Source organism: Thermobia domestica, chromosome 2, assembly GCF_964235325.1.
Source record: "Thermobia domestica chromosome 2, izTheDome1.hap1.1, whole genome shotgun sequence".
NCBI classification, from domain to species: domain Eukaryota; kingdom Metazoa; phylum Arthropoda; class Insecta; order Zygentoma; family Lepismatidae; genus Thermobia; species Thermobia domestica.
In genome coordinates, this window is record NC_137455.1 from 342021640 (window position 1) to 342037764 (window position 16125).

The 16125-nt window shown below is 35.1% G+C and overlaps 1 protein-coding gene across 12 annotated transcripts in view; it reads right to left on the reverse strand.

Moving 5' to 3' along the window:
- bru3 (CUGBP Elav-like family member bruno 3) overlaps window positions 1–16125 on the reverse strand; it is a 969861-nt gene that overhangs the window by 82765 nt on the left and 870971 nt on the right. For all 12 annotated transcript variants that reach the window (XR_014130428.1, XM_081749210.1, XM_081749206.1 and 9 more), the window contains one exon: window positions 3067–3210. Coding sequence is in view for 11 of the 12 variants with exons in the window: in XM_081749210.1 (XP_081605336.1) it covers window positions 3067–3210 (144 nt within the window). In the remaining variant the exon portion in view is untranslated. The remainder of the gene's footprint in view (window positions 1–3066; window positions 3211–16125) is intronic.

Consider the following 16125-nt stretch of genomic DNA (forward strand, 5'->3'; position numbering starts at 1 on the left):
GTGGCCAACTTATGATGTAAAAAATATAGTGATGTTTCAACAAACGGTTTCACTTGTCTTCCAAAATTTATTCTTTATTCTACAAAATGCCTCAGTAATCTAAAAATACAGCCAATTTAAGGAGATTTTGTTTATGTTTATTTTTATAGATTTTGTTGTGTATAGATTTATGCACATGATAGAAAATTCTTGTTGTAAAAGGGGATCGAGGTAACTTAGTGATATAGTGCTCACCCTCTTGTATGTAGGATTCCTAGTTCGATCCCACCTCCTACCAAATGGGTTTAGTGGTCTATGGACACTATGTGCGTGTGTTTTCTCGGTGTTTCTCGCTTCCTTCCAGTTTCTACATTTCACCCGTATCATCCATCTCATTAACACCGTCTCCCTTAGCATCGAAGTATAATCGTGAGATGATAAACTGTGTTGTAAAACATGGCTCTTCAGGGAGAATACTTATTGGTGTAATTTCTTAACTAAGATTCTTAGTTTTCGAGCTAGGTTGTTTTATAAACAACTTTCTCACATTTTTTTGGCAACTTGTAATTCTGGAAGAACCAGTTTCTCGAATAATATTTATTATGACAATTTTGCTTATTTTCAAGAGATCTTCTTGTCATTTATTAACAATGAAATTGTATTTACTCCATATAGTGTAATAATCGTAAGAGATGTGGTTTTGCAGTTGGTTTGTTTGGTTTACATAAGCTACCAAAGTATCGTATCAAATTGATACAATGTCCATACAAATAAATGGATAAAAGCTAAAGTGTCGCAAGACACGTATTGTTTATTTTGACAAATATACAAAAAAAAAAAAAAAAAAAAAGTAATCAATTAACACAGTTAAGTCTTCTCATGCCTTCGTGGTGCGATTTTTTCCTCAGTAGACGAAGTATAGTTTGCTTGACAGTAGGCTTAACAAAGTTTCCGTTAGTTTTAACATTACTTGAAAATCCGCTAGCGTCTATCGACTTCATACAACTAAAATCATACAAATATTCAATTGTATAATTCGTCGAATTATTTTGAATGTATGGAAAAAGCATCATTTACAATAACAATATATAGAAATGTACAAATAGCTTGCATATAATGTATAACGTAGTTCTAAGTGCCCTACTTTAATGAAATTTGGATTATCCGAAAGTTTCTAGAAGTTTTAATTTAGAAAACGAAAACCACGGTAAAAATAGCTGACTTGAGGGGCAAAAATCACAAGAAAGGGCATCGACCTGAATGTGTTGATAAGAAAATTTAAAAATTTGGAACTCCTGCTTACCAGGAAGGTATTCACAATAGAGTACAAAAAAACTCAATCCTGTGCACGTAGTTTTTCTATATTTTGTATCGATTCCAAAGTTTTTTTTATGTCACAACGTTAGAATAAACTTGCTCGTACATATGTATTACCTTTTCTCTGGCAGGTTTACCAGTTATCTATGAAATATCTTTAAAAACATCGCTTGATGTTCAGTATAAAGTACACAAGTTAACTATACTGATTTGATGTTATTTGTAATAAATGCATCTAGAGTGCGGTATGTTTGAAAAGTGTTCATTAAAACTTTTTTTTTTTTTTTTTTTTTTAAGTCAGGAATACTATTGTATCTTTGCTGCTTCTTCTTTTCAATTCCAAGGATTCGTTGCTTGAGACGTTTTGTAGTGATATATACAATATAACTCTGAGTTCATATGGGTCCAAGATTTTTATTCCGGGAAGTTCCAATCAAAACATGAGCGGGCTGAACTGAGAGACTATAGTCCAGAAGGTATAACGTCGTTGGTTTCCCACGATTACACCTGCTCGTCACTGGGGGTGTGGTAAGAGGGTAGCCAATAACCACCAACCGTCTACTGCACTCAGCGAGCCACGGGTAACCAAGCTGGCCACTCCCCATTACGTCACTACAACTTTTCGCGGGAAGCGACCAACGTTATACCTTCCGTACTATAATTGTAAAGGAAGAAACATTCTTTGGTTCCGTAAGTGGAAGTTCAGGCGCGAAGATCAGGACAGCAGGAGTGGCCACAGCCATTGGCGTCTCTGGCATGTAAAATTTGGGGGGGACATCAAAGGAAATGATCTAACTGCTAGTATCTTAGCGGAATGTTAGATTATGTTACTTCAAAATATTGGGGGGGACGCGTCCCCCCCGTCCCCCCCGCCAGAGACGCCCATGGCCACAGCACGTGCACAGAAGTTCTTTCAATTCATGATTTTGGGAATCGCAGATCCAACCGTATTGTACTTGTGTGCGTATTGTGGCTACTTTATCCAGATCTCCTTTGTAAGTAGCTTTCCTATACATCGTTTCACTACAGTTGTATAATTTACTTGTTCCGTTTATATGGGTCTGAGTATCAATATGAACAGAATAGAACAAAACTGGAGCTGTCCATTACATCATTTCCTCCCAATATATAGAAAATATGTGTAATTGTATTTGTGGGACATTATGTGCAGAGGCGGACCTAGCCCGTGGCCAAGGGCCTGACCCCCAGTATTTTGAGTCAAAAATAATTGCTTTTGTTTATATATATTTTGAAAGTTTATAGTAAGGTTGCCTTTTATTCTTTATTGGAAAATTTTTGAAACATTCGATATAGTTCCAGTTGCAATTTTTCTGTTATGCAATGCGTAAAACAAACAGTAGCTACTTGAAGTCCACCATGTCGTCATCCAACCTAGTCATAATATCCACCGGGAAAGAGTTAATTTGGAAACTTCTGCAGGATCCATTAAAACTTCTAAACACATGATATACCTATCATAGTCTGGGTTCTGGAAGCTTCTCCAGTTTTTATCTTCCAGATACGCCACTGATTGTATGTGTTGCCATTCATAAGTTCATTGGTTACTTAGTTGATTAGTTTAGCACCCCTCTAAGTAGCAAGGCTATATGAGACGTGGATTTACAGCTTAACATGAAATCCAAACCACATGACACCCCTACTGGGAATCGAACCAAAAGACGCATAACAGTAACCAATCCGTGTTAACAGTTCCATCGTAAGTAAAGGAAAGAAATCAGCCTAGGCCTAAGGAAGAAAAGAAGCCCTTACCTGTGCGTAAGCACCGTATGCTCCAAACTGGTTGAACACGAACGGATTAAGAAGGCTCATATTGCCGGCCATCTGTTGCATTCGGCGCAACTGTCGTTCTTTTTCCGTGTCAGCGAATTTAACCACCAGGCTAGAGGACGCACCCTGTTGACAAAGAAAAGTAAAAAATGTATAAATTAGTATATTCTTATATTAAACAGTCACTTGACTCTAATATTAACATAGTAAAATATTTGCGTGCAGTTTACTTTATGCCTTCCTTGAAAAAATCGCAGTTACTGTGGTGTGGTTTAGAATACTTCTTATGCCTTATGGAATCGCAGTTGATAAGAAACCTTACATTCTTTAGCTTAGAAATGCTAGAAAGGTGCACAATAAAAAGCTTTAAATATTTTTCATCCTTAAATGATTCTACTTCTTAGCTTAGGAATGGAATAAAATGAAATTTGAAGTTTAACACTCCACGGTTAAGCATTTTTGGCCAAAGGAGATGAATGTTTCATGAAAGTGAATAATTTTGCAAGAATTGGTGAAATGATAATGGAGGAAACGGGAAAACTCCAAAAAAATCACGATCACTAATAATAAATTAATGATTATGGTCAGACCCGTATCCAAGGGGTCTAGGGGGTCGGGCTCCCCCTAAAATTTTGCTAGCCCCCTAGAATTTTCACGGTAGGGTTGCAAATGAACTATAATATGTTGATGAACTATATGGTTGGATCGCCCCCCTACATTTTTGGGCTGGCTACCGGCCTGATTATGGTTTAATGAGAGCGTCAGCAGTGTCATTTTGTTCTCTAGTTGTCCATCACAAACTTTCATGGCCTGAGATCTAAGTAGAAACTCCTTGCATCAGAAGTAAACGCCAGGATCGAATTTTATGTTTTGCCGCCCCTAAGCCGAAGAGGTTTTCCGCCCCTCAACCCGATGTATAGCATTTTAAACAATACGAAATTTTTTAAAAAATAAACTTATTTTACGCATGGATTTGTTTCAATATTTTAAAAATAAATTTTAACGAATTTTGAAATTATGATAGAATATCGCGAGGCACAAATGCTCAGAAGAGCTGCGCGGGTAGAGTAATGTATTAGCCCTTACGCAACTGTTTACTGCAAGTATGTACACTCATGTCCAAAATGATTGCCGCATGTCTATAACTGTATTCTTGTAAGATTATAATTTGATAATGATTTTGCAGGCACTTTTAATACTGATAGACCCTACTATGTGTATAATCGGGATATGTATATTTGTGGTAAATTTCATAGGAAAAGAATTATAAATACGAAAATTAGAATGAGTAAAACAAAATGTTGCTAAATGGACAAGAAATTTTTACTTTTGTTTTATTGTTCTTATTTACTGCTCTTTTGACATGAAATTTGCCACATACATGTCTCTGCCGATTATACACATACTAACATTATAAGAAATACCAGGCGAATTCGTTATCAAATTATATTCCTACAAAGACAAAATTATAGACATGCGACATTAATTTTGAACATGAGTGTACGTTCAAATTCTATCAACTTCAATCACCAATGACTGAAGCCAATAAACTTGTTAAGGAGTCATTTACTCCGACTAATCACGTTTATATTATTATTATTATTATTATTATTATTATTATTATTATTATTATTATTATTATTATTATTATTATTATTATTATTATTATTATTATTATTATTATTATTACTATTCCACTTTCGTAAATCTTTCGTCTTACTTATTAAGTTTTCGTCTAACGTGCACCCCTAGGAACGTTGCTACCCTAGGCACGGGCCTAATGGTAAATCCAACCCTGGTGAGCGTTCTAGCACTGAGCTACCGTGCCCTAAGTTTGTCTTTGGCTATGTAAATAAGACTTAGTTAAGACTTTAAGACTTAAATAAGACTTTAGATTAGTTAAGTATAGCTTAAGCTTTGGTAAGTGTAGCTTAGACCAGCATCCTCAGCTTAAGATTGTAATTGTGCTTGTGATTAAGTTCGGTAAGGTTATTTCAGCTTCGGTTAGTTAAGTTTAATTAGAGTAGGTTCAGTTAGCTAAAGGTTATCTGAGAATAGGAAACTGAGAGTTATATGCTAGCATCATATCTTATTGAGAATGCAAATGCGCGGAAAACTTCAGTTACAGCAGAATATATAATTGTGTTAAAAAAAAGAAAGAAAGAAAAGAAAGAAAGACAGAAAGAAAGAAAGAAATGGAACGGAGAGTCGCCAGACGTTTTAGGCATAGGTATCAAAGAAAGTATCGTAGAGAGGTTCGGCATTTACTAGCTCAATAGAATGTTGTATAATCCGGTCGGTAATGCAGAGGGAAGATTATGTGCAGTCGGAATGTTGTGAAGTTATATGTTAAAAAAGTGGGATATTGTACGCGAGTATGTCTGAATTTCTTAGGAAATAAGATGGAATAAACATTGACAAATTTTACTCTTAAAACATTACGAGTAAAAGATATTTTCGGAAACTGAGATCATTATCATCAAATAAATCAGACCAGAAACAATCAAATAAAAAATCTCGGAAATATGTTTGTAACTTGTATGTAAGGTGGAGAGAAGAGGTCCCATATTAGGGGCGTCATTTGGGAATGCATGATGACAATTGCATCCTCTCTCTCTCTCTCTCTCTCTCTCTCTCTCTCTCTCTCTATATATATATATATATATATATATATATATATATATATATATATATATATATATATATATATATATATATATATATATATAGGGTGTCAATGAACTATACCGACAAACTTTAAGAGATGATTCCTCACATCAAAATAAGACAAAAAGTTCCTATGGACCTATGGCAAAAGTGCATAGTTTTAGAGCTAGGGCTGTCCAAATTCGCGAAAAGGCCAAATTATTTCAAAACAACACCGACAACGTTTGGGAGATGATTCCTGACACCAAGATAAGACAAAAAGTATGAACCAACCTGGGTCCATGAATGCTTTCTTTCGGAGTTATAGGCTGCTGAAAACATGAAAAAAGAAAAGAACTCTAAAGATCATCCTAGCTCCAAAACTATAGAATCTACCGTAGTCGGGCCAGGACTTTACTTATTAACTAATATGCGCATTATCCAAAAATACATCTTTCAGAATCCACCGGTACTTCGGTAATAATTTTTATAGAGGTAGTTGGTGAGTGCCGGTACTTCAAATTATATGCCCGAGCCAAACTCCCTCTATATAAAATGTTGTGTGAGTACAACAGGATTCTGAAACATGTATTTTTGGATAGTGCACATATTAGTTCCTAAGTGAAGTCTTGACCCGACTACGGTAGTTTCCATAGTTTTGGAGCTATGGACCTTTAAAGTTAATTTATTTCATGTTCTCGGCAGTCTATAACTCCGAAAGGAGGCATTTGTGCACCCTGGTTGTTCTATACCTATTGTCTAATCTTGGTGTCAGGAATCATCTCCCAAACGTTGTCGGTGTTGTTTTGAAACACTCTATATATCAATGGTAAAATAATATAGTACATAAAATCATACTTATAATGGTGGAGTGTTGGCCCCCTTGAAGTAAAACCTGAAATTATGGTATTGACTTGTATCCGTGTTGCACTCTGGTTCTATTCATATTAAAAATGTGAAAATTATTAGATAAATATTGCATATTATACGCGTCTATGTAAGATTTACAGTAGTTAATTAATTTGAAAAATTAAAGTGAAGAAAGTATATTTAATGTGTATGCTTTCAGCTTAAACCTTTTCCCTTCATGCATAGTGTATGAATATAAAATATGTATGAACTTTTTTTTTAAAAAGGCTTTTTACAAGAACAGATAACACTTCCCGAGTTATGCATCAGCGAACGTGCTTAGCTATCGACAAGATAGAAAAAAAAAAAAAAAAAATGACGAGGATAGACGGAGCTGAAAGGGACAGAAATAGACATAGCTTTCAAATGAAACTCAATTATTCTGAATGCGTCTCTGGATATAAGCAAGAATTGAATTCTATTAAAGATTTACTGGAAAGATACTTTCGTATTACTAGAAAATCATTTATTTAAAATAAGAGAGGAATCCTGTATAAGTTATGTATAATATAACCTTTTCTTTTGCACGCCAGTTAACTTCAGAGAATTGCCTTACAAAGTATCTGATTATCTTTAAATGCAAATTGAAAAAAAAAATAAATAAATAAATAAAAAAATCGGAATCTGAAGGAGAGAGAAGTCAAGAAATACACAGTGTTCCTATTCATTAACATAATTCAATGAATCGTACATTTCCATTTATTTTTTTTTAAAGAATAGTAGTTCAACCCGCGCTCTCTACACAGTGCATCATTTACATATGAACATGAATCTCCTTTTCATTCCTCACAACATCTCTACATGCCCCTTTAGAGACACAAGTGAAAGACATCTTGATAAAAATCGGCAAGGGGTACCATAAAGCAGTGGTGCTCACCTCCCTTATGTCCATGACGCACCCCCACCCAATTGTCTATCCGTAGGTGTTCTTCAATGAAAAAAAATCTTTTCGATTAATTTTTACACTCCCTCAAACATATTTATATAGATTTTTAACCCCCCAAATATTTCAATGATGCAGTTTGCGTCATAGCCCCCCTTTGTGGGCACCGCTGCATAAAGGGGAGATTTTTCGATTATTTTTTTCAATATCTTGAATCGTTGGCAAGATTTGAGCCTACTTCCGGTTGGAGTTTCTAATTCATGTGTGATCAGTGTTTTCTTTCTTCTTGCATGCAGTATGTAATAAGTAAATACATTACTTACATAATTACATACATAATTACTTATAATGTCAGTGATATATGGTATTCATTGGGCAAAACACTCCAACAATAAAGATTCATCTTAGATTGGAGAAATGGTTATCCTTCGTTTTCATTATCATTTGACCAAGAAACAAACGCCTGAGACATATATAACCCTTGTATACAACTATGTGGTGTTGGAATATATAACTCGTAGGATATGATGTTTTACTTTTTAAAAATTTCAACATTTCCAGTGCACCCCTAGAAACGTAATAAAGAAACACATTTACGACCATGTTTTCCAAATATGCAATTAGAACTGGACAATCTACACAAAATTTGGAATCAACCAGTGACAACAGCACGTTTCTAGCACTTATGGTTTCCGAAATCTCATTGTCCAAAGGATTGGAGACAAACATATAAACCTATCATTTTTATATATAGATTATTATTATTATTATTATTATTATTATTATTATTATTATTATTATTATTATTATTATTATTATTACTAAAAAGAACCTTCAAAAACAAGATATATTCTCCCATATACATATCATAGTTAACCATTGTCAATCTACTGCTCGATATACCCACAAGAAAGCTGTATAGGCTATAATGTTGGCCAAGTAGTCATTCATACACACACCTGCACAATAATTCTGGCCTCACATTGACCAGAGGCAAGAAAACTAAGCCGAGGTAAAGGAAGGTGGGAGAAATTGTGGTAGGGAGAACTGAATGTTCTGACCGTGTGTCTCAATCATAACACTGGAAAGATCTTTGTGTAGCATGTGATAGAGTGAATATGCAATACAAGGCTTTGTTGTATTATTAACAGTACTGTACTATGGCTCGCCTGTCCTGTCTGCTGGTCAATATACGGCTGCCCTAAGGTTTGCCTATGAGAAAATAGTAGAGACTCTCTCGTCTCGTAAAGTGGACCTATTTCTATTGGAGTTGAGTTGATTTCTAGTTTAAGTTCCATTTCAGCAGCGAGGCTATATGAAACGGGACCTACTGACTAACGTGGAATTCAAACCACATGTGCTCCCGTCGGGAACCGAACCCGGGTCTCCCACGCCCAAGGCGCGTATGCTAACCGCTTAGCCACGAAGGAGCTCATTATTTCTATTGGAATTCTATCCTCATCTCCTCTCGTAAGGAATTCTATTCTCAATGTTGTTCAACATTTTCCCCCTTATGAGCTTTCTCGTGATGGGTATATGGTTAGTACGAGGCTTTGCCGGGGTAGATCCAACTTCATTAGCTCATGTGGGTCGAATCCCATGTTCAGCTGTCGGTCCGGAAATGATATCGAAGCCAGTGTAAAATTGAAGCTTACAAGGAGCAAGGATGTTATAAAATAGAGGATCTGCCCATACAACGAAATCGTGAAGCCATACGTCACAGTTTCGCCACACCTACTCTACCGCTAGACGCCACTAAGATCGCAATTTCGAGCTAACAAACCTGGCGGAAACGAGAGTAGCCAATCAGACGTGCCGGCTCAGACGATGCTCAGTTTTTTTTTTTTTTTGGCTTCACAGAGTTCATAGGATGAAGATACGTATGGGCAGATCCTCTATTTTATAACATCCTTGACAAGGAGGATGTAACAACGTCCTCATTGTACGTCCTTGCTACTAAGACGTAAGGGGAGTAGTAGTGTCATTTCAGATTTTGCCAGTAGTGGTGAGATTGGACGCCACGGTATTTCACGTTTTTTAAAATTAATATTTAGATATACAATTTTTCAAACTCAGGAGGGGCAACTGCCTCCCTGTCCTCTCTAAATGACGCCCCTAAAGGGGTTTTCGAAAGTAATTCGTATGAAAGTTATGGATATGGGACGATAATCTATGTTTGTTGTCGTCAGGGCTGGATTTACCACTAGGCCCGGACCTAGGGACACCATTGGACGAAAACTTAATAAGCAATATGAACAGATTGCTAAAGTTGAATATGATAATAATAAACATGGTTAAAGTCAGAGTAAACGCCTTCCAAGTGCGAAATAATTTCTGTAAGGAATCTATTGGCTCGAATCATTGGTGGTTAAAATTGATGTTATAGATAGTTGACAGGCGCATAACGTGGTTGTTCTAGTGCGCCTCGCATCCTATAATCGAAATTCATTAAAATTTATTTTTAAATGTTGAAACAAAAGTATACATAAAATAATATTCTTTTTTCTAAAAAAAAAAAAAAATCTAGTGTGTTACAACTTAGTACGTATGCAAAACATTAAATCTGGCCCTGGTTTTGATCACATTATTCTGTAAGCAGCAGAATTTCTGATATTAATATCAAGGTAATAATACTATTAGATCAATAATAACTTTCGGTGTGGCCAAAAGAACAACATGAATTGAGCAGTAATCTGCTTCTACACACTTTGTCATACTCGCCTCATTCCCCCATACCCTTTCACAGCCACTCTGTCAAGTTGAGTGCAAAAGAAACCATGTGTTTCAAGAGATGGTTTGTAGATGGCGCCAGGTGCTTAGTACGTGGTTATGTAACCACATTTCATCCCACCTGTCTTTGCACACGTCGCGTCGTGTCGCGTCGCGTCCCAAGCAGAAACTTAAAGTATACCACCGCACATGCACCAGCCTCTGAACACTTTGACTAATGAGATAACTAACAACAGTTTCCGTCACTTTTATTAGATAAAAATGGAATTTTTCTTTCGAAAAATAATTTTGAAAAAGATAGTCTTTCTATTTGATAACTTTAGGAAATCACTTTAACGTAGTTTCTATCTAACTTAAGTATTGTGTGAGAAAAAAATAAACCTTTATTTTTATCTCGCACGTTACGTTGTAATTAAACTAAACTTCCTGACAGTGTAGCCAATAAGGTTTGGCCAGTTGTGTTGCTTATCTATTACTGGGTGGTAGACGCACGCACGTGTTGGTTCGTGGTCAGTTTGTAGGATCCAAACGCCATTATCTCTAGCTATCAATATTAGAATGCATTGTTGCCAACATAAGCCGTCAGAAAGTAGCTAAATGACTTAATAAAGCTAAAAATGGCTAAACTCTTTTAAAATAATGGATAAATTTATAACTAACAGAATTTAATAATGATATAAGTGAACTAAAAATACTAAATATCCCTTCAATTCTTCCTTCATCCTACTGTTATGGTAATGTTGGTTATATGTAGGTATACTACTAGACTAGCACAATACTAAAAGTATACAAACCTAGCCAAAAATATCAGTGCACTGTTGATCTGGCACTACACAAACCTAGAGCCAAAATATTAGTGCACTGTTGATGTAGCACAACATTAAAAGTACACAACCCTAGCCAAAAATATCAGTGTACTATTGATCTAGCACAAGTATACAAACCTGGCCAAAAATATTACTGTAATACTGATCTAGCACGACATAAATGTACACAGTCCTAGAAAGAAATATCAGTGCACTAATCTAAGCACAACACAGCCCTAGCCAAAATACCCTCGGAACACTAATATCCAATTTAAATACAAATTAAAATAGCTACTAGAAGATTAAATATATATGAAATCACAATTTGTCATTCAGTGATGAAATGAGTCACGAACTTCGGACAGACTAATGACCTGGAGTGACTCAGTAGGATCCTAAAAGGAAACGTCGTCCTACTTATAGGAAGTAGGTGTGAGGCTACTAACGCAATTCTAACAAACATGATTCCTCTCTCATTGCCTTTTCAGTAAATATAAATTTCTTTCCCGCGTGTTGTGCATGTATGTCAAGTATTGCACTGAAAGATAATTACAAGGTTTATCAGAATACTAACGTGACAGAATTACAGAAAATATAAGCTACATGTTTCTCTTATGAGAGATCATCAAAGTTTTATCAACGTCGTGTAAAATTTGTCGTTTAGAATATTCCGCTTAGCCTGAATAGTGATTTGTTATTTTTTTCTGTACAAACTATGTTCAGAAACTATGTATGGCAAGAAAAATAAACGTGAAATTATATTTGAAATATTCAAAACACTACACTGAGAAAAAAAGTTGTAGGTGACGTACTTAAAAAGGTAGGTTACATGCGTAAATCCTGTAGTTTGGGACGTAACATACACCAGGCGTATAACTGAAACGCATGTTTTATAATACTTTCTGTATAAGTGTTCCATCTGTACGTATTTTCCGTATGAAACAATATAGGTGGTCAGGATCTCACATTAAATGGACGTATATAACATATAGCTGATGAAGGTAACATACATATATATATGTAATATAAAGAAGACTGTTAGATATCAGACATCCTGCAATGGCATGATGTACCATCTAAGGACAGTGCCTATGTAGCATACGGATAACATTTGCTCCGTATTGATTTCTGTAGTAAGCAAGAGGATTCCGCATATTTCTACAATATACCACTGTCCGGAGAACGGATTTTTCTCAGTGTGGTATCTTGAATAAGAAATGTCACAGTAGAAATCAAACAAGTGATTCTAGTTCAAACAACAAACATCATTAATTAACCGCTATCAGCAAAAAGTAATAAGGCAAAAAATCACAGAATAAAATAAATAATAATAAATAAAATACGAAAAATATTTTTTTAAAAAGAAATCAAAATCAAAAATTTAGAAAGGTATATTGATGCGGGTAACCGTCTATATCCACAAAAATCGCAGTTTGCATCCACACAGATATTTAGTTCTTAATCTAATGTCCCGTGATTGTATCTTACAGGGCATAGGAAACGAATGATAAATGAAAATAACTGGTGAATAATTTGATAAATTGTAGGTAATGGAACGCAAGTGAAGAACCTGAAAAAAAGAATATGGAATACTTTATCGTATTTCATAATATGGAAATACTTAACGAAAACGCTTTAAGTTCACAAATTCAGATAAACTTGAATCGAAAAATGAGCTTCTCCTAGAGCTTTTCATTTAACTTACCATGCCTCCTCAACTGATCCAGGTAATATGTCAATCCTAATGGCAACCGGCAAACACATTTGTCTGTGTTTCACGTTATTCCTAATAATAAAGTAATGTTAATAGATGTCACTACTTTCGCTGTCACTTGCGTGTCCGACGCTTTTAAATGTAGTTATCTGTGCTATCAATTGCGTGTCTGATGCTAGTAAATGTCGTTATCTGCGCTATCGATTGCGTGTCTGAAGCTATTAAATGTCGTTATCTGCGTTATCGATTGCGTGTATGATGCTAGTAAATGTCTTATCTGCGCTATCAATTGCATGTCTGATGCTAGTAAATGTTATCTGCGTTATCGCTTGCGTGTCTGGTGCTAGTAAATGTCATTATCTGCACTATCGATTGCATGTCTGATGCTAGTAAATGTCGTTATCTGCGTTTTCGCTTGCGTGTCTGATGATAGTAAAAGTCGTTATCTGCGTAATCGCTAGCGTGTATGGTGCTAGTAAATGTCATTATCTGCACTATCGATTGCGTGTCTGATGCTAGTAAATGTTGTTATCTGCGTTATCGCTTGCGTGTCTGATACTAGTAAATGTTATCTGCGCTATTGTTTTCGTGTCTGATGGTAGTAAATGTCGTTATCTGCGCTATCGATTGCGTGTCTGATGCTAGTAAATGTCGTTATCTGCATTATCGCTTGCGTGTCTAACGCTGGTAAATGTCATTATCTGCACTATCGTTGCGTGTCTAATGCTAGTAAATGTCGTTATCAGCACTATCGATTGCGCGTCTGACATTAGTGAATGTCGTTAATCTGCACTATCGATTGAGTCTGACGCTAGTAAGCCTAAATGTCGTTATCTGCGTTATTGCTTGCGTGTCTGACGCTAGTAAATGTCGTTATCTGCGCTATCGCTTGCCTGTATAACAACTGTCGTTAATAAAAGCTAATGATATCCGTAGTTTTCGCTTTAAAATAACATAAAACATAAAAAAGAAAATATTCATATAAAAAAGAAAAATTAAATCTTCCATCATATTGCTTTTAAGAGGCAAAAGAGAACCAGGAAACAAACAAATAAGGAAAACAAATTTTACGTCGGTTCAGAAAACAAACAAAACAGATGAAGAGGAAAATAATCCTAGAAATTAGAGAAATGTAGTGAAACAAAAGGAGAAAAAAGAAAAAGAAACCAAGGAGAGAGAGAGAGAAAATTTTTCTTGTGTCTGATTGGTTCATGTTAACACTAAAGTATAAACATAAGAGGCTTTGCAGCAGATAACGATGAAACGAAACGCAATATACACAAAGTTATATTTAAGCTTCTTTATGTGCTTCGAAACAACATAGAAACAAAGAAAGGAAAGATAAAATAAAAGAAAAGAAAAAAAGAGAATTACTGTTACATATACTTTTCTACTTTTGAGTTCAAAATATTTTTATAATTACATCACTTCCCCTTGAGCACCAGGTAGAGATTTCGGACAATGCTACTTTGACGAATGAGTTTGAAAAGGAAAAAGAAAGGAAAAACAAGTTCCTTTCTTGAGAAAAGAAATAATGAGAAAAAGAATATGAGAGAGAAGAAGGTAGGAAAAAAGGGGAGGAATAGATCTGAGGAATAAAGAGGGAGAGATGATAGCAAAAGTAACAAATTCATATTAGTTGAGGTTTGACAAAAGAAAATATCTGTCACAGAGTGATAGATTAGTTCCCCCTCCCCCCAAAAAAACTAATTCGGCAAAAGTTGTGGAATTAATCGGTTGGTCGGAACAGGCAATAAAAATTGATTCTTTTACTGAAAACTTTTCTCTCCCTCTCGCTATCTTTTTGTATAACTCTTTCTTCCTTTTGATTTACTTTTTCGACTAACAACGTAAAAAAAAACGGACTCTTTACTTCTGTCATTTCTCCCTTCCCTCCCCTTCCTCCCCCTCCCGTCTTCTTATTCTTCTTTCCCCTCCTCTTTTTTTAAAATCAAATGTCATTCATCTTAAATACTATCAGATTCTTCAACGACCATTTGAATTCTATTAAAGGTTTTAATTTCATGGAGCGTGTTTTATTTTATTTTTTCTCTGAAAAATAAGAAAAAATAGATGAAAAAGAGAAACTCGGCGGAAACGTGCCTGGAAAATTATATAACACAACTTCTCTATTATCAATAATTCTTACTTATAATAGAGAAAAGAATCTTATTTAATATTTCTTTATTACTATTATTATTCGTTTTTTGCAAGATTTTTCTTTTTAGCTTTTTGTGACGCGTGTTTTACTTTTTCTTCTTTAAAGAACAAAAAGTATCCGTTCTATTGAGACGCACTTACTTACCAGTTACACGACAGTGAATGTAAAATACACTAAAATTAAAACGCGCAAAGTTTCTAAGAGTTTAGATATACATAAGAAGATTAATTCCTTCTAATTTTTCCGATCGAATGCTTCCAAAAAGATAATATATATTGAAGAAAAGTTGCAGACTCTGTGAGTAAAATTATCCTACTGTGAAACTTCTCAGTTAGACACAAAAGTTTAGTATGGTTGCATATTTCCAAGGGGTATATTTAACTAAGAATTTTCATCGATTTTTCTTCTTTTTATGGAATAATTAGCATATTTCATAATATTACGAAACGTAAAGAAAAATAGCATACGTTTTCAATCCTTTCTTTAAAAATGCACATTTATAAAAATCCTGTGTCGTTTTTTCTAAAAAGGGATTTGTAATTGTTCTGTATTATGAGTGAAACTATGACGTCACACAAAGTGTCAATTCTTTGTTTGAAAAAGAAAAATCTTATGCAATATTTTGAAAGATTAAACATAGTGCTGTGAAATTTTAACATGTATAATTATTCATTAGTGTTGCAATAAACAGTTTTTCTCTGTTGGAAGTTTTTACATTTTTTTTCAGAGTTTGATTTTTTTCTTTAGTACCGTAATTTCTTTGTTACCGTCAAATAACGTTTAGCTCAATTAGCTCAGCATAATTAATATGATTATAAATACAGCGTCTGCTGGACAAATTTCGAGAGAGAGATTATTTTGATCTTTTTTTTTCTGAGTGACGAAGGATCGCTATTAGCAAGCAAGTTTTCGGCCAGTTGGCGGATGGTTGGTTTTTGGCTTTCTACGCTTACACTTGAAATGTAAGCTTTCATCCAATCTGCATTTTGTTGTACTTGCAAGCGATGCTTTAGACCCTTCGCAGAGCGTCATAGCATCACTGGCCGTTCATTGGCTATTGACTTCACTTCACTTGTAAAACGCTTGTGTCAAGCATGAGTTGAACATTGAATGCAAGGTTGCCTCCATGGAACTTCGTTACTGGAATCCAGCTTGCGGCATGCTTACACGTTTTCTAATCAAACTGGACGTA